The sequence below is a fragment of the Anabrus simplex genome, chromosome 6 (genome assembly GCF_040414725.1).
Source record: "Anabrus simplex isolate iqAnaSimp1 chromosome 6, ASM4041472v1, whole genome shotgun sequence".
In the NCBI taxonomy this organism is placed as follows: Eukaryota; Metazoa; Arthropoda; class Insecta; order Orthoptera; family Tettigoniidae; genus Anabrus; species Anabrus simplex.
The window spans coordinates 265,534,550-265,554,881 of NC_090270.1; the positions used below are offsets into that span (position 1 = coordinate 265,534,550).

A 20,332-nucleotide genomic window follows, 5' to 3' on the forward strand; every position below is an offset into this window, starting at 1 on the left:
TTGGTGGGGATGGGAAGAATGGAAAGGATAAACAAGGAAGCGGCCGTGGCCTTAAGTTAGGTACCATCCCGGCATTTGTCTGGAGGAGAAGTGGGAAACCACGGAAAACCACTTCCGGGGATGGCTGAGGGGGGGAATCGAACCCACCTCTACTCAGTTGACCTCCCGAGGCTGAGTGGACCCCGTTCCAGCCCTCGTACCATTTTTCAAATTTCGTGGCAGAGCCGGGAATCGAACCCGGGCCTCCGGGGGTGGCAGCTAGTCACACTGACCACTGCACCACAGAGGCGGACTCTTCTCAACAATGATCGAAAATGATGTACTGTAACTCAGTTGGTTTTACAAATGCTAATATCAAATCGATTCCTTTTGTATAATTTATTTTTAAGCTGTGTTGTTTGGAGCAAAGTGCACTCACTACCGTTGTCTTTCCGTAATTTATAATCCTGGAGACTAAACTTTATTATTGTCAAAATTACATGAATTGCTGATATACATCTCTGAAGACTGTCCCAATATTTACGATTCCAGAATATGGCTGTATCTCCATTTATGTATATAATATCTGGCATCCGGAAGAATCTGTATCGTGAATCATTTCCCGACGTAACAGAATTTTATCGCGGAGGCATGTGGGCGATGTTCTCATCAGGAGATAAGATATGATACTATCATCTTAGCCTGGGGCTCATACCACCTGTAGATCCATACCACCTGTAGATCCGTACTGGGATAAGCCGCACCATGTTCGTCCTGAGGAAAACTGTGTATTTCACAGCGATTGCTCTCGGTAAGTGTCTTCAATTAATATAATACATTGGAACTGGTAGACTTCAATATAACCACAAGACATGGCACAATTTTCAATCCAGCACTTCCATTATCTTATGAAATGTGAGGTCTTCCATCTTTGAGAAATAAAGGAGAGGATAGCAAACAGCGTATTGTGGCACGTTAATCAAATCTTTCGTCATAGCTGGACAATAAGGATAATAATAAATGGTTTGTTTGGTCGTAGAAAGTTATATTTTTAAGTACGGATTATGATTTCCACGTCCTTAAAACTGCCTTCCAAAGCAGATGACTAATAGAATTAAGGCATTCTTGTGGACCAAATTAAAAAACTCCGTCCTGGCAATAACTCAGTTATGTTTAAAAGAATATTGGATTTTTGTCTCCCTCATTCAAATGTTGCCATCAACTGATGGATTTAGTGCTTTACATTTTCTTCTATTAGCAAAGCGTAGAGCAATATATTATCTCACTAATAAACGATATTTTTCGTTCGCTGTGATAATAGGTGCTGAGTGAGACATGGATCTGTGTACTGAGAGTGAGGACGTGACCACATCATGCTGGATGCTCTCGCAGTCACAGAGGCTGGTTTCTTGACGAACCAATGGCAAACATCTGACTTTTCACCTTGCCTAGTATAGCCAGCAACGGGCAGATTTGGCAGTTGCCTAGGGTGGTATATTTGAAGGGGCGGATTTACATTGTTGCTGCGAAATGTATATACCGGGTGGTACACCAGCCCCATATTTATCGGAGATAGGCAACCCAAATAACGCAATAACCTAAAGATCCACATAATTTCGTTTTATGAACACCAAATAACTTGAAATTTCCCCTTATGGTTGATAAAGCTCTTCACTACCTGTGTGTCATCACTGTAAATTGATCCATGGGGCTAGCAAAGGAGAAACTACTATGCACAATCCCGCGCCAAATACTAAGGACCAATCTGCAAACATGTGATTTATTGGAGATAACACAGATACCCGTGATATGAACGAATCAATAGGTTATGACACGTACTCTATAATGTAAAGAAGTTAAATGAACACCGTAAACCAAAACTGAAGACGTTGACACGGATATCAACTTTCGAGGTGAAACGGCCATACTTAAGTATTAAATCTCTAACAAGCATTACGTATGTTAAATTCGTGACTGAAGCGGTTAAGAGCTGGAGCACGAGGCGTGTGTGAATATTGTCAGCGTAGTGGTTCGAGCCCAGCATGAGGCAAATGTTTTGAACGACAGAGGTGCTCCATATTGGCGGAGATACAATAATAATAAATCATTTTTTGCTATTGGTTTTAAGGGATTCGCTCTTATTTGGCGTCTTTCCCCTGAGGATCGGTCGGAGAAGGATTGGGAAGCAAATCGTCCCTGGTCTGTTATTAAGATACCGTCCCGGCATTTGCCTGGTGGTGAAAATGAGAAACCGAGGAAATCCATTTTCAGGACAGCCAGCATGAGATTCGAATCCAAAATTTCCCGAGTCCAGCGTACACAAATAATAATCCACAATGATTAGGTCACATCACAGCAAGTATTCATTTCCTCACGATGAAGAGTACGTTGAATTGTTGCTAATTTATGGAGAAAATTGGGTCGAATTAATATATATGCCACGTACTCCGTAATGGTAAAATTTTAAATGAACACTGTAAATCATTATTTGAGGTGTGTGTGAATATTGTCAGCGTAGTGCTTCGAGCCCAGCATGAGACTTTTTTTTTTTTTTTTTTTTTTTTTGCTAGTTGCTTTACGTCGCACCGACACTGATAGGTCTTATGGCGACGGCGGGACAGGAAAGGGCTAGGAGTGGGAAGGAAGCGGCCGTGGCCTTAATTAAGGTACAGCCCCAGCATTTGCCTGGTGTGAAAATGGGAAACCACGGAAAACCATTTTTTTCAGGGCTGCCGACAGTGGGGCTCGAACCCACTATCTCCCGAATACTGGATACTGGGGCAATTCTTTTGAACGACAGAGGTGCTCCATATTGGCGGAGATAAAATAATAATAAATAATATTTTGCTATTGGTTTTAAGGGATTCTTTTTTTACGGATATTAACTTTCGATGCGGAATGGCCATACTTAAGTAGTAAGATTGCGAAGATTGCGGTCAACGACACTTGGAAGGGTACCTTCCATTAGAGATGCTTCTATAACGTCTCGTCCAAATGAAGAGGCTGTTTTGTACGTTGTCCAGAACAACCCTCATATTAGTACACGGACATTTGCACAACAGACAAACATCAGCCGGCAATAATAATAATAATAATAATAATAATAATAATAATAATAATAATAATAATAATAATAATAATAAAAATAAATGAAATGGCGTATGGCTTTTAGTGCCGGGAGATCCCAGGACGGGTTCGGCTCGCCAGGTGCAGGTCTTTTGATTTGACACCCGTAGGCGACCTACGCGTCGTGATGACGATGAAATGATGATGAAGACAACACATACACCCAGTCCCCGTGCCAGGGAAATTAACCAATGATGGTTGAAATTCCTGACCCTGCCGGGAATCGAACCCGGGACCCCTGTGACAAAAGGCCAGCACGCTAATCAGTTAGTCATGGAGCAGGACAATCAGCCAGTCATCATCTATGGGTATACTTCTTCTTTTTTACCTGTTTACCCTCCAGGGTCGGTTTTTCCCTCTGACTCAGCGAGGAATCCCACCTCTACCGCCTCAAGGGCAGTGTCCTGGAGCTTCAGACTCTGCGTCGAGGGATACAACTGATGAGGATGACCAGTACCTCGCCCCGGCGGCCTCACATGCTATGCTGAAAAGGGGGGGGGGGATGGGAAGATTGGAAAGGATAGACAAGGAAGAGGGAAGGAAGCGGCCGTGGCCTTAAGTTAGGTACCATCCCGGCATTTGCCTGGAGGAGAAGTGGGAAACCACGGTTAACCACTTCCAGGATGGTTGAGGTGGGAATCTACCCTCTACTCAGTTGACCTCCCGAGGCTGAGTGGATTTTTCAAATTTCGTGGCAGAGCCGGGAATCGAACCCGGGCCTCCGGGGGTGGCAGCTAATCACACTAACCACTACACCACAGAGGCGGACCGGTATATACTTAAAAACATTTATTTCGCAGCTTTTCGAAAGAGAACACAATGGAATGGATGTAAATAATATATTGGAGACAAACTTTGTTGCAACAATCACCTTAATCAAAAAATAAGGTAAAGCTATCATAGATCTGTCTCTGTCGTATCCTTGGCTTTGACAATATGAAAGTGACTGAGGGATGAGCGATGCTGGTAACGCCAATCCTTATGTAGCCAATCCGTGCTATGTGAATGGTGTGAAAATGTTGCTCATAGAGTCAGTTGGTGTATGCATTTCAGTGGGCTTGGCAGACTGATATGCAATAGCAACTCTGGCTCGGTGAGGAAAGCAACGGGAAACTACCTCACTCCTCATTTCCCTAGTACGCCTCTTCAGTGATGCCTAGGCCATCTATGACAGCTGATGGGAGAGCTGTTGAGGATCCCACCAGCGTTAGCGCTGACGGACTGAACATACATACACAAATAAGCCAAAAGAAGAAACAAATCATGAAAACTGAATGTAAAAGAAACAGTCGAGAATGACACGACTTTGAAGGAAAGGAATATTTCCGGGTGAATACATTTCTAGCCGGTCCCATGGTGTAGGGGTAGCGTGCCTGATCTCTGCAGATCTCTGCACATGGTTATGAGGGTGTGTAGGGGTTGTAGTAAGGATGTAAAGGAGAGGGCATATAAGTCTCTGGTAAGACCCCAACTAGAGTATGGTTCCAGTGTATGGGACCCTCACCAGGACTACCTGATTCAAGAATTGGAAAAAATCCAAAGAAAAGCAGCTCGATTTGTTCTGGGTGATTTCCGATAAAAGAGTAGTGTTACAAAAATATTGCAACGTTTGGGTTGGGAAGAATTGAGAGAAAGAAGAACTGCTCTACTAAGTGGTATGTTCCGAGCTGTCAGCGGAGAGATGGCGTGGAATGACATTAGTAGACGAATAAGTTTGAGTGGCGTTTATAAAAGTAGGAAAGATCACAATGTGAAGATAAAGTTGGAATTCAAGAGGACAAACTGGGGCAAATACTCATTTATGGGAAGGGGAGTTAGGGATTGGAATAACTTACCAAGGGAGACGTTCAATAAATTTCTTTGAAATCATTTAGGAAAAGGCTAGGTAAACAACAGATAGGAAATCTGCCACCTGGGCGACTGCCCTAAATGCAGATCAGGATTGATTGATTGATTGATTGATTGATTGATTGATTGATTGATTGATTGATTGATACCCGTAGGCCCCGGGTTCGATTTCCGGCCAGGTCAGGGATTTTTACCTGGACCTGAGTGCTGGTTCGAGGTCCACTCAGCCTACGTGATTAGAATTGAGGAGCTATCTGGTGAGATGGCGGCCCCGGTCTAGAAAGCCAAGAATAACGGCCGAGAGGATTCCTCGTGCTGACCACATGCCACCTCGTAATCTGCAGGCCTTCGGGCTGAGCAGCGGTCGCTTGGTAGGCCAAGGCCCTTCAAGGGCTGTAGTACCATGGGGTTTGGTTTGGAATACATTTCTAGAAATCACTGGAAGAGTTTAATAGCAAGTTCGAGTTCCTAAGTAATCTGGATGAGGCAACACTACAGACAGCATTACAAATACGACTTGGAAGAAGTTTTGAGTAACGTGTTTTTACAGTTTTGCTTTACGTCGCACCGACATAAGGGATAGTAATGGGATGGAAGCGACCGTGGCCTTAAGGTACAGCCCCAGAATTTTCCTGGTGTGGAAATGGGAAGCCACGGAAAACCATGTTCAGAACTGCCGACAGTGGGATTCGAACCCACTATCTGCTGAATGCAAGCTCGCAGCCGCACGGCCAACTCGTTCGATGAACGATGAGATGATTCATTTCAAAGCATATATTAAGAGCAAAGATAAAGATATTCTCCCTAAGTACATTGCATAGAGCGGTGCTTGTAAACCACATCCAAGAACTGTTACCTAATTGAGAAATTGAATTATGAATATTCTTGTCAACTGCTGCTGTCAATTGTTCGACCAAGCACCTTTTCTCAGTCCTCAAAAGTCTCAAGAATTATTCACGATCGTTTGTGCCACAAGATCGAGTCAACAGTCTTGCCGTCTTCTCCGTGAATTCTATGAAGATTTGGTCAATAAATTCGCAACAAAGAAAGGACGTCGTAGACCACACATTGCCCGGCTAAATTTGGGGAGTTCAATATGCATGTTTTACTATCCTGTTCCCGTGGATTCTTTCCAGAGTTTTCTCTGTCTCCATGGCAGGTTTTTCGAAGATTAAACTAACCTTTTAGCTGATGTGTTACAAACAAAGCATTTACAACAAAATATTTTCTTAGGCTAGTACAGCAAGGAATAGTTATCTTTCAGATCCAAGGTTCAAGTGTCTTATCAGTCACGTGACCTAGACTTGATTGGAAAACTATCCCTTTTTCTTTCATGTTTTAGAAGCTTTCTCTGTGGATCGGTAGGAGAGTGTCGGCCTCCGGATCCCAGGGTCACGCGCTCAAGCCCGGCAGAGGGAGTCGGATTTTCGAGGTTCAGAAAAATATATTTTCGGTACACCATGTCGTATGATGTCGGCAAGTAAAGGATTTCTCGTAACACATTTGATGTTTACCCGGAAAAAAATCTGAGACTCATCCATAGGTCGCTCGCTTAACAGTGATCTGCTTCTCTTGACAGTTCTTCTTTTCCTACGGCTTATCCCACACCTGTGGGGTCGCGGGCGCGAACTGCGTCGCATATGTACATTTGGCCCTGTTTTACGGCGGGATGCCCTTTTTGACGCCAACCCTAGCTGGAGGGATGTAATCACTATTGCGTGTTTCTGTGGTGGTTGGTAGTGTAGTGCGTTGTCTGAATATGAAGAGGAGAGTGTTGGGACGGACACAAACATCCAGTCCCCGAGCCAGAAGAATTAATCAGAAGAGATGAAAATTCCCGACCTGGCCGGAAATCGAACCCGGGACCCTCTGAACCGAAGGTCAGTATGCTGACCATTCAGCCAACGAGTCGGACATCTGCTTCTCTCGTCACATGGTAGAGTAAAACAGAACGTCAGAAATGACACACGGCAGTTTAAAGGGCATCATATCAAAATTAATGCATGCGATTATTATTATTATTATGATTATTATTATTATTATTATTATTATTATTATTACTATCACCGAGCGGTGCGGCCGTGTGTTCTGACGCGCTATGATTGTGGAACCAAGCTCTTCATTCAGGATACGAGCGGGTTCGAACTTCGAACCCCACTGTCGGCTGTCCTGAGAATAGTTTTCTGTGGTTTCCCATTTTCGCTTCCAGGTAAATGCCGGAACAGTTCCTGTTTCGATTCTTTTCATCTCCTTACACAATTTCATTCGCCATCATTCATTTCATCTTCATTAACTGCTCAATTGCGACAGGAAGTTGGCGACAGGAAGGGCATCCGGTCCTAAAAGCATGCCAAATAATTTCATATCGCCTCATCACCGACCCCGTATCAGGAAATGGGACTCGCCGGACTGAGTGGTTGAGGCGCTGGCCTTCTAACCCCAAGTTGGCAGGTTCGATCTTGACTCAGTCCAGTCGTATTTGAAGGTACTCAAATACGCCAGCCCCTTTGTCGGTAGATTTACTGGCACGTAAAAGAACTCCCGCGGACTAAATTCCGGCACCTCGGCGTCTCGGAAAATCATAAAAAAATGTATGGTGATACATTAAATAACGCCCGCCGTCATGAAATAAAATCATTCATTGCAGGAGAGCTTTGTGGAAAGGGTTATACCTTTTACGAAGGGGTTCACGGCGTGTCAGCAAACGGGAACACTAGAAGAAGAGACGTGATAGCCTTCAAACACGACAGAAAGAAAACTTATATTATCGATCCCACAGTCAGAATGGAGCAATACATCGGCCAGCCTGAGGAGGAACATCTACACACCTACAATCGAATTTTACAGGGGGAAGTACCATTCAGAAGAGCTGGAAGTATTTGGTTTAATGGTAGTGTCACGTGACACTATAAATAGGTTTTCTTATGAATTACTGGAACAGATTCTCTTTACAATAGTCCAGAACCCATCTTTTGGTAATCGCCACCTTACGAGGATCTTTGTCTACTTTAACATCACATCTGTATTCACAGTAGTTTCCTTTATATTCGCCTTAATGTACTGATAACGTATGTATTGTTCTTTGATTATTATTTTTTGTATTTCAGATGTTTAATGCTGTTGACTATATATTGTGTCATTAATCTTTGTTTTTTAGAGTAATTTATCAGATTACGTTCAAATTTAATTCTGTTACTTTATTTTTATGTAGTTAAACTTTGTCCTTGTGGCAATCCAGAATGTCTGGAAATTCGTTGAATTTCTCACTATATAGGGTGTCTGAAAATAAGTTACGGAAAATGTATGGGTATAATAAACCTAATAATATAATAGAGGATCCGTCATTCATTTTCTCCTAAACCCTTTAGTTAATCGTCTGGGGTAATTGATTAATATCTCTTATATCCTGCGACATAGTGATCTGAATTCGCACCAGAACGTTAGCGGTGAAGAGCATTAATATTAGCATTCAAAATTCCCAAGGAAAATGCATGGGCTACCCAGAAATGATCAGAATTTCTTCTAGCGAACGGAGTACAGGCATGAGCGCGTGGTATCACCTGTTTACAGCACATGTGCTATGGAGTTGGCAAGCAATACAGCACGTGTAGGAGAGGGAAGTGGACATCGGGAAAGATAAATTTAAAGCATCATTTCCTATAAGTTTTCGCGCTTGTGCCCGGCGCCGTGTGAAACATACTACAAAAGATGAAATTAAAAATATTACTGTTCACAGTATGTACGATACATAAACAATTAACAGAACTCAATTATCACTAAACATATCTCCTCAATAACTTAAGGATTCTAAAGTCGAGCAGGGGAGGCCCGGTCTGTTACGTCAGGAAAACTAAATAAAGTAAAGAAGATGTTTGAAATTAATAGTGGTGTACATTTCTGATTAACACCTATCAAAACACAATAATAACGTACGGATCTACTTTGGACTTAGTTTTATTAGCCTGTATCCTAGGATACTCTGCTCTAAACAGCCTTTACTGCCTGTCAATACCACAGTGTTTGCTTTTATTGCATAAGTTATATTACATGGGTATGACATACATTTACAGCTTTTAGTGCTGGGAGTGTCCAAGGACAAGTTCGGCTCGCCAGATGCAGGTCTTTTGATTTGACTCCCGTAGGCGACCTGCGCGTCGTGATGATGAAATGACGAAGACGATACATACACCCAGCCCCTGTTCCAGCGAAATGAACCAATTAAGGTTAAAATTTCCGACCCTGCCGGGAATCGAACCCGGGACACCTGTGACCAAAGGCCAGCACGCTAACCATTTATCCATGGACTAATTATTTTGTAGTGTGGCGCACTTTGACATGCACGAAATGTAGGTACTGTGTTTACCGACATGCTTTATAAAACCAAGGCATGCCCACCCGAGACCGACAGAAGTTTTACTACTAGTATTCCAATTTTGTGCGCCAGTCAGTTCAGTATTCCTTAGCGAATAATAATAATAATAATAATAATAATAATAATCGTCGTCATCATCATCATCATCAGAATAACGACGCTACATTATCCGGGCATGATGATCAGATGTAGCTCAGTGATACGCCGCCAGTACGTTTTTTTGCTAGTGGCTTTACGTCGCACCGACACAATTAGGTCTTATGGCGACGATGGGACAGGAAAGGCCTAGGAATGGGAAGGAATTAAGGTATAGGCCCAGCATTTACCTGGTGTGAAAATGGGAAACCACGGAAAGCCATCTTCAGGGCTGCCGACAGTGGGATTCGAATCCACTATCTCCCGGATGTGAGCTCACAGCTGCGCGCCCTTAACCACTCGGCCAACTCGCCCGGTCCGCTTGTACTATAATAGAAAGGCTGCATGTGAGCGAGCGACACGTCAATATCGGTAGCGCACCGCCCAACGTTATCAAACAAGACGGCTTGGCCGGCTACACGCTGCATAGGCTGACACAGAAGCTGCTCACGATTAAACTTTCTTTATCGATTTTCCGATGAGCTTTCACTAGGAGGAAATAAAAAACGCCACAGATCGATGGTTTCAGAACACTTAACAATTTCCGTAATTTATTTTCAGACACCTGTATAATATATATTTCATACTCGGTTTTAGTATACAGTACTGTTTCACACAAACGTTCGATGTTCTGCCCATATAGACAGGCGCAAACCTATTTGATTTAATCTGTTGTCTTCATACCAGATCATGCCGCAGTCTAGTAAACAGCCCCCTAGAGCCAATTTACATCAGCTCGTTTAACCTCAGCTTTCACTGCTTATCTGTTACAGTGCTACTAAGCTGCCTGCTTGGAGAAGTGGAAGGACGACGGAAGATCCTCAGAGGAAGGAAAACAATCACGAGGACTTACTACCGTAAGTAGGTCATAAAAAATCTTGAGTCATGATGATTGGTGAAGGCCATTTTATGGTAAGAGCGAACCCGGTAGCTCTCGTTTTGATGGAACGCATTTTTATGGAAATTATGTGGGGGAAGAAATTAGAATACCGTTGAAAAGCTTAATATTGTTTTGTCGATTACAGTCTCAAAGTCCGGCTAAACAAAAACTGATATTTTCGTTTTTATCTCAGTAATGAAATGGCGTATGGCTTTTAGTGCCGGGAGTGTCCGAGGACAAGCTCGGCTCGCCAGGTGCAGGTCTTTTGATTTGACGGCCATAGATGACCTGCGTGTCATGATGAGGATGAAATGATGATGAAGACAACACATACACCCAGCCCCCGTGCTAGCGAAATTAACCAATGATGGTTAAAATTCCCGACCCTGCCGGGAATCGAACCCGGGACCCCTGTGACCAAAGGCCAGCACACTAACCATTTAGCCATGGAGCCGGACTTTATCTCGGTGATAAGCTTTGATTCGATCACTTTTACAGCATTAACATTAACGTACTTCGGTGAATCCTACGTTGACAGGTGCAAGTTTACGACCAACGTATTGTTGATAATGCTTATGAGCAATAATTCTGAGCACTAAAGCTCATGTTACGCAAAGCGAACCTTAGCAATTTTTGTTTCAAGCACTGCGAAGTATCGTCCGTAGAAACCGAGATTACTGTAAACGTCAGTTTTGGTGAAATTGAGGTAGCCTTATCAATGCATCAAGTAGAGACATTTTGCACAAGCTGGTAAAGTAAGTGCAACCGACAGATAGTAAGGCTGAAAATTGAAATTAATGTAACCACCGTTGTTTATTTTGAGCGTGCTATATTTTCATAAGCGACAAGTGACAATGTACAATAACTGTAAGCGCCTTGTATGGCATTCGAAAGTGCAGAAACAAACAATAATTAACCAGTTTGATTACTAGTGATGTTTTTTTTTTTACAATGAATAGCTTACTTAGCCGATCGTAGGCAGTATTCTGCTGCGTCGTCCTGGTATATAATTTACAAATAAATAATCTAGAGAAGATACATTCTTTCATCTGTATTTAGCAGGTGAAATGAAATGGCGTGTGGCCTCCGGAGAGGCCTTGTGCAGGTCTTTTGATTTCACTCCCGTAGGCGACCTGCGCGTTGTGACGTGGATGAAATGATTATGAAGACGGCACATACGATGAGGACACGAGTTTAGCAGGTAAAAGCAGGCACTAGTTTCTTCTTAGATTACCTGCAAACTTTTGTAACATCTGAACCTTTGAACGTAAGCAAGTATGGGCATTCAAACCTGTCTAAATAAAAGGTCATTCTATCGCAAGCGATATGAATTTGTGCTACTTGAATTCACCATGCATCATCCCATGATCTTCACAAACAAGGAGTTCTTTACGAGGAAACCGAAAAATACCATGGTGTGTAGTCAAGTACATTATCGTAGTAATAATAATAATAATAATAATAATAATAATAATAATCATCATCATCTGTTTACCCTCCAGGGTCGGTTTTTCCCTCGGACTCAGCGAGGGATCCCACCTCTACCGTCTCAAGGGCAGTGTCCTGGAGCTTCAGACACTTGGTCGGGGGATACAACTGGGAAGAATGACCAGTACCTCGCCCAGGCGGCCTCACCTGCTATGCTGAACAGGGGCCTTGTGGAGGGATGGGACGATTGGAAGGGATAGGCAAGGAAGAGGGAAGGAAGCGGCCGTGGCCTTAAGTTAGGTACCATCCCGGCATTCGCCTGGAGGAGAAGTGGAAGACCACGGAAATCCACTTCCAGGATGGCTGAGGTGGGAATCGAACCCACCTCTACTCAGTTGACCTCCCGAGGCTGAGTGGACCCCGTTCCAGCCCTCGTACCACTTTTCAAATTTCGTGGCAGAGCCGGGAATCGAACCCGGGCCTCCAGGGGTGGCAGCTAATCACGCTAACCACTACACCACAGAGGCGGACAACAATAATAATAATAATAATAATAATAATAATAATAATAATAATAATAATAATAATAACAATAATAGCCGGACAGAAAGGCTCAGACGGTTGAGGCGCTGGCCTTCTGACCCCAACTTAGCAGGTTTGATCCTGGCTCAGTCCGGTGGTATTTGAAGGTGCTCAAATACGACAGCCTCATATCGATAGATTTACTGGCATGTAAAAGAACTCATGTGGGACCAAATTCCGGAACTTCGGCGTCTCCGAAAACCTTAAAAAATAGTTATTGGGACGTAAAAACAATAGCATTATTATTATTATTATTATTATTATTATTATTATTATTATTATTATTATTATTATTACCGAGCTCGGTAGCTGCAGTCGCTTAAGTGCGGCCAGTGTCCGTATTCGGGAGATAGTTGGTTCGAACCCCACTGTCGGCAGCCCTAAAGATGGATTTCCGTGTTTTATATTTTTACACCAGGGTGTACCTTAATTAAGTCATCTTGTAGCAAAAAAATATTAAATCAGTTTACCTTCCAGGGTTGGTTTTTCTCTCGGACTTAGCGAGGCATCCCACCTCCAACGCCTCAAGGACAGTGTCATGGAGCGTGAGACATTTGGTCGAAATACAACCGGGGAGGAGGATCTGTACCTCGCCCAGGTTGCCTAACCTGCCAAGCTAAGCAGGGGCCTTGTGGGGATGGGGAGATTGGAAGCGATAGGAAGAGGGAAGGAAGCGGCCGTGGCGTTAAGTTAGGAACCATCCCGGCATTTGCCTAGAGAAGACGTGGGAAACCACGGAAAACCACTTTGAGAATGGCTAAGGTGGGAATCGAAACCCCTCTACTCAGTTGAGTTTTTCGAGACCCTGTTTCAGTCCTCGTACTAGTTTTCAAATTTCGTGACAGAGCCGGAAATCGAACCCGGGCTGCCTGGGGTGGCAGCTAGTCACATTATTATTATTATTATTATTATTATTATTATTATTATTATTATTATTATTATTATTATTATTATTATTATTATTATTATTATTATTATCCAGTTATTCTCTGGCTACCCCGGTGTTCAGTTTCATTAGACGGGATAACTATCTAAGCCTACTGAAACATTATTTATCTTCTGTATGTCATCATTTATGAATTCTTCAAATTGCTGTTCAGCGTATTCTTCATAGTGCCACAGGTTTATGAAATCACTATCTTCTGCAGCTCGGTGTAGATGTTCTTGAAGTTTTGCTGGTGAAGTGGACCATGCAGCTGGTCAATGACAGACCACTCTTATTTCATTTACTATAGGCAGGTACTTTGGGGAATTTTCCCTGATCTTCTGGATGTTCACATGGGATGGAATTACAAGGTCTATCAGATTTGTGACCTCTGACGCCTCGTCTGTTGGTACATTATTATTATTATTATTATTATTATTATTATTATTATTATTATTATTATTATTATTATTATTATTATTATTATTATTATTATTCATCGTTGCGCCTAACTAAAGAGCGTGGTTGAACTCATTTAACTGATATTTTTCTTTCTTCTTCTCCCAAAATCTCTTTATTCTCTCGGTGATTTCTTTTCCTGCGTTCTTCTGTCCAGATGTTAGTGGTTCTGATGTTGGTTTCGTCTGCAAATTGGTGATTATCGATCAGTGATCGGAATTTACATCCATCTCATATAATTTCCTCGGAGATGTTGATATCCTGGATGTCTGTTTCAGTTTCACTAAGCCAGTTGTTATTGGTTTTTAATAAAAGGGAAAGGTTGAACTTCCTTTTAATCATTCTATCTACGCTCATTCTGGGAATATATCCATAGAATTTCAATCTGTCCCTCTCTGTGGTGTAGTGGTTAGCGTGATTAACTGCTACCTCCAGAGGCCCGGGTTCGATTCCCGTCTCTGCTACGAAATTTGAATAGTGGCACGAGGGCTGGAACGGGGTCCAATGAACCTCGGGAGGTCAACTGAGTAGAGGAGGGTTCGATTCCCACTTTAGCCATCCTCGAAGTGCTTTTCCACTTCTCCTCCAGACAAATGCCAGGATGTTCCTTCCCTCTTCCTTGTCTATCCCTTCCAATATTCCCGTTCCCCCACAAGGCCTGTGTTCACCATAGCAGGTGAGGAAGCCTGGGCAAGGTATTGGTCCTTCTTCCCAGTTGTATCCCCGACCTAAAGTCTCACACTCCAGGACACTGCCCTTGTGTCGGTAGACGTGAGACCCCTCACTGAATCCGAGGGAAAACTAACCCTGGCGGGTAAACGGATTGAGAAAGAAAGAAAGAAGAGAAGAATTTCATTCTCCTTCTTCTGAAGGTGTGTGAGACTTTTTTGTCATAACAGTATATTTCTTGAGATCTCCTTTTCATCCAGATTCCATCTCAGTAAAACTGGACCGAAGATTTCCCGTAGAATGTTCCTTTCATGCCTTTCTACGTCTTTGGTTATTGATCTACCACCCATGATTAATGTTTCCATTATTATTGTTCCGGGGTTTCCATGGATCACAGAGGGGTAAGAAGGACCTGTTGTGAATAGGTGGACGAGGAATTAACTACATCAGAACTTATCACAACAAATTTTGGAATTTTATCTTTCCTTTTTTTCCTAGCTTAAATTTATAAATATAAAATCTGAATGAATAACAACAATATTAATGATCTCGTCAGCTCTAGCAATAACAAGGACCTAAAAGTCCGAAAATCAGGTACAAAATTTAAAATTGTTATTAGTTTAGTTGATTTACATAGAAAAGTGCGTTAGTGCTCTTGCCAGGCACAAAATTTTATAAGAGCTACGAAAGCACCAGTACAATATACTTCGCAGGAGTCTGCGCTCCAACTATATCATAGTCCAGCCTCGCAGAAGCATCAGTTTTCTCATGGCGCACTTACAACCTATCGGTTGTCCTCAAATAAAGTATTTATACACCGTTGCCCCGATGTGGGCTTGTCTATTGCTCATCAGTTATATGTTTCACTGTTCCCAAAATGGAACTACCCCCCCCCCCCCAAAAAAAAGAACTTTACACACACCAATAAATTTGCAGGGGCATAACTGCCCATACTAAGTGGACTTAGTGTAAAGAGAAAAGGTTGAACATAACTGGCCAAAAACATAAGGCTAGGAGACGAAACACTTGTCCTCCTTACAGAAATAGTTAAAAGCTTAAGTGGGCTTATGGCCCAATGATACAGAGGCTAAACCTATTCTACACCGGGGAGAACTATTAAACCAAATGTGATTAAAGAAATTTAGAGATTTTGAAAACTGTAGTCACCCCATGGCAAGTTGAATGGGAACCGACAGAGGGTAGTCTCTATTTTTTCCCTTGCATAACACATTGCCCACTAGGGAATAGGATAGAATCCTCAGACTTGGCGAAAATTCTACATTTCAACCACCAAATTTAGAAATTTACATAAAAGAAGTTGAAACCTTCCCCTTAAACTATGCGCAGGAGCTATCACATAGCTATGAAAATTCTGCCATTACCTTGAGTTGCTGGGCCTTCCTAACGCCGCTCGCGCCCCTGCCTCCTGGTTCACGTCAATAAACCGTCCTCACACTGGAGCAATTCAGACAACACGGCCCTAAAGCGCCCAGCTTTTATAGTATTTTTGAGGGGAAGCTTCCAGAACTCTTTACTGACAGGCTGGATTCCTGTGCACACCCCCAATTTTAATTGGCTAGAGGAAACATTTACAAGTTTCTGATAGGTTGATAACTATTGAAGAAGGAACCAGCTGAAGTATTGACAACTTTGATACATAAACAAAACAATCCTCAAAACCTAAGGTTTGCCAACTGCAAAAGTAAACATTTCTTTATACAATAATTAGAGTTCGTCCCGCTAGAGGGAGCAATTAAAACGATGATTGAGACATCTAACAGTTTAATACCAAAGTTTCTTGCAGTACACCAGTTCAAGTTTGTTCAGTTAGATGGCCTTATAGAACTGGCCGAGGAAGGTGTACCCCCGTACAATTATTATTATTATTATTATTATTATTATTATTATTATTATTATTATTATTATTCATTCTTCCTTATGCCCATTCAAAGAGCGCGTTTGAACTTTTTAGTTGGCCGAGTAGCGGCGATTGAGGATCAGAATTGGGGGGGGGGGCACAACAATATATAGACAACACAAAGTCTCTGGGTCCAAAGGATATCAAATTTGAAAGAAATTGCTATAAAATGGCAAGTTTTTAGTGCTCTCTGAGCGAATTTCGATAGAGTGTTGACAATCTACCAACTTTACACGTTCCTCGCTGTTCGGGTCACCATGTGTTCGGAAGCATGTTACTCTTATCCGCCGTTGTGAACTTCCCAAAATTCCGGAGTAAGTAACTACGTCCTAGTTTCAAATTTCCAATAACTATGGCAACATAGTGTTCTTATTGAAGTAAAGGATCGAGGTATACTGCTAGTTTCGATCGGCCCAACGGTGACCCGAAGGAATTTTTTTGCATCCTCCATTCACATTGTTTCGTGTCACCCTGTGTTCGGATTGTTGTCTAATGTATATTTTTACGCGGGAATCGCTTGCGCGGTTACGATGAACGAAGCCTACAATGTTGCTGCCTTCAGATGGCAGATTGTTGTTTAATACGAGGAGTACCACCTTTCTGACATTTCATATAATCTATTCCTATCTACATAGCTCTCAGGTAAGCGAATATAAGTTTTCAGATTTTTATTTATTGGAGTAGTTATGGATATGTTTATCTTCCCTAGAAAATATTTACAAGCAAGTTCACGTCCTTTTTTTAGGCATGGAGCCTTCATATTCTGACGCACTGGTGGCACGGAAAAGTAAGAGGTTTAGAACGGCACTTTATCGCGGACGAATTGCTCAATATTTTCAACAAAGTGATGACAGTGACGGCGATTTCTCTTCAGTATGTGATGATAACCCTACGTACATCATCGTCTTTTGTGAAATTAATTTGTTACTAAGCATAATATGAAAATAATTAACATAGGCCTATCGTATTCCCATAAAAACAGATCAATGAACAATAAACTAACATTTACTTATTTACTTCCGTTGTCATTTCTGGGTCACACGCTTGTTGAATCGGAAAACTGTCGCAGAGGTAAATAAATCGAAATGTATCCTAAACAATAACGCACAAAACAAGTGCATCAGCATTATTTTGTTTTCACAGTAGGGACTAACCAAAGTCAAATTCGTCAGGTCACCGGTGGGTTGATACGATGTAAAATTAAGTCATCAACTTTCACAGTCGCAGGGAACGTGTTAAGTGCGGTAATAATAGTACTATACAATAAACTTTCACCAAAGAAACAATAATTACGCATGTGTTATAATTAAATATAGTTGGGCTTACGAGAGTTGAAGTCTGACGTTTAGCGCCACCGGCGAGATAAAGTTGACTAACGCTGCTCGGAAATGGTCTGTTGCTATGGCAACGATGACAGAGATGTCAGATTTAAGGATGCTATCGCCACGTGGGTGGCCTTGCTCTCAGTCACTTTTGTAATATTATTTGGAGTGGTATTGTGTTAGCTGTGTTAGTTGTTGCTGGTTTATGTCATAATTTAAGTGTTTGTTTCCTGAATATTATTTTTGTTGTTAGTTAATTTTTGTTCGTGAATCAGTGACTAGTTGTACAGTTCTATTCTATATTATTAATATATGCATTTGTTGAGGTTATGGTCAGTTTAGTGATTATGAAATCGCATATTTATCTGCAATGACATGATCTATTCTAATGCCTGAATTATTAGCATGAGCTTAGGAACGGGTCAAAGTTTATTGAATTGCATTAGGCCAACATAGTTGATTAAATATTCAGCGCGTGCGAAAGGGTGATATGCCGCGGATTTAGGTAACTATGGCAACGCAGCGTACTTCGTAGTTATTGCTTTCGCCGCTCAAATGTTAGACTCCAACTCTCGTGGGCACAACTATAGAAGCACGACGTAATTTTACGTTTCGAAAGTAATTTGGTATGTGACTACGCACTAAGTAACAGTGTAACCGTCCAGGCTTCTCCAGCCCTATTAATTTAATAGTCTATAATATCATTTTACGCGATATCATTTGATATCAAGTTTATCCGCCATCGGCAATTATTCGTAATAACATATTTATTCAACGTCAATCATTTGTAATCAAGGCCTTTTGAAATCATATTGTATATATGATAACATCGTTTATTATTTAAATTATTATATTATGTAGGATAGGAATTCATTATGTTGTAAATACGGTCAATATGTTGAGACATAGTTGTTTTCATTTCATCTCATATTTGTGTATACGGAGGGTTATTCTTGAAGCTGGGGATTTTGCGTGACTCATGGGTTTAGCGAGGGCAGTAAACAGCGACCCGCGCGCGAGGCTTGCAAGCTGGTCAGAGTACATCGTCACCACGCCTACTGAACTCGGCAAGGAAGAAGAGAAGGGGAGATGATAATGCGATCTACGAATCAGATGTTTCGTTATATAGAGATCTGAGATGAAGCTGTTACCTAGAGTGGGGGAGCCCGGTGATATTATCAAGTGCGGAGCGAGATACTTACGGATACTCCATCACTACTACTTCTACTGTGAACATCTACTTTGAACGACGTGATTTGATTTTTGAAACAGTGTGTGGTCGCTTCGATACAGTACTTAGGTGCGGTAATGTTATCGGATCTGCGTGAGACGAAACAAGCTTACGGCTTGTGTTATATTCAGTAAATATTGTGGACGAAGAACTATGTTTAGTTCAAGTCTACGGAATTTGGTACAAGTCTGTACCGTATAAATAGTATAGCTCAGTTGGATTGAGATTTCTACTAATATGGAAAAATTCATATCTCTGAATTTTCTCCTCTTACGATCAACGCTGATCAGTTTTTACAAGTATAGGGCCAATGTCTAATTTAAAGACTGGGCAATTAGGGAGTGTTAGTCCAGATAGCCCATACTACATCAGAGAAGGAAGGAAGGATGCCATGCAGCAAATTCTACATCGGGAAGAAGAGTACGAGTAACCACGGAAACCAGATGACTTCAACGGAAGCTGCAATTGGTGAGCTTCAATTAGATAAAGCAAGCAATTAGTAAATTCAGTAATGTAAATTCTAAATTCCTCCACGTTTTAAGGAAACTTTTCCGATTCATCTCATTTTTTGTATAATAAATTCATTTGTATTTTATATTGCGTTAATTTTCTTTCTTAAGCGATACTTAATGGTTAATTATTTAAAATCCTACCCCTGTGATTTAAGTATAAGTCTCTATGCTAGTAAATATAAATTTTGGTTTACGGTTTTGTTTAAAACTGTAACCCTGGCGCCCAAACATCACATAGAGAAATGGGAAACCATGTGATGTTAATTGTCTCTATTTGCGTGGCAATTTGCGGGCAAGCCACAAATAGTTTATTTGATATTCATGTGTCCCAAGATAATAACTTTCATCTCCCCAAGGGTTTTGATGAGGGGTCGAACAGTTACATTTGTCGCACCAACGTGGAGCTCGAAAACCATTAAGTATTCGTGGAAGGAAAGCAGTAAAGTAGAGTCTGTGTTTGTGGAGGTTAAGTGAGTGTCCATATAACTTGTATGTGTGATTTTGGGGGAATAATGGCTGCACAAGGTGAAAAGGACATGAAATTACGTAGCGGAAACTTAGTAAAGGGAGGCGGGACGCTGAATTCTACGAATGTTGTAGATGAAAGCATTGAAGTAGATAAAACGGTAGAGAGTGGTGGGAGCATGGAAAATAGCACAGAATCTGATGTTGCTAGGATGGAGGGCGAGAAAGAAAGTAATACGAATAGTGATAAGAATATTCAACAACTGTTTGTGATGATGCAAGGGATATTAGAGCAAACGAAAGGGATAGAAAAAATTAGTAAAGAAACTAATGAAATTAGGAAGGAAGTAGAGAGAACGAAAACCGAAATTAGCAAGGAGATAGAACAGACGAAAACCGAAATTAGCAAGGAGATAGAACAGACGAAAACCGAAATTAGCAGAGAAGTTAATGCTAGGATGGATGCTTTAAATCATAGATT

General features: G+C 41.6%; 1 protein-coding gene across 1 annotated transcript in view; it reads left to right on the plus strand.

Moving 5' to 3' along the window:
• The first annotated feature begins 706 nt into the window (after nucleotides 1-706).
• Nucleotides 707-20,332, plus strand: part of hoka — a 50,033-nt gene continuing 30,407 nt past the window's right edge. The window contains exons 1-2 of the mRNA XM_067149289.2: nucleotides 707-790; nucleotides 10,234-10,317. Of these exons, the coding sequence (XP_067005390.1) occupies nucleotides 745-790; nucleotides 10,234-10,317 (130 nt within the window). The 5' untranslated portion in view covers nucleotides 707-744. The remainder of the gene's footprint in view (nucleotides 791-10,233; nucleotides 10,318-20,332) is intronic.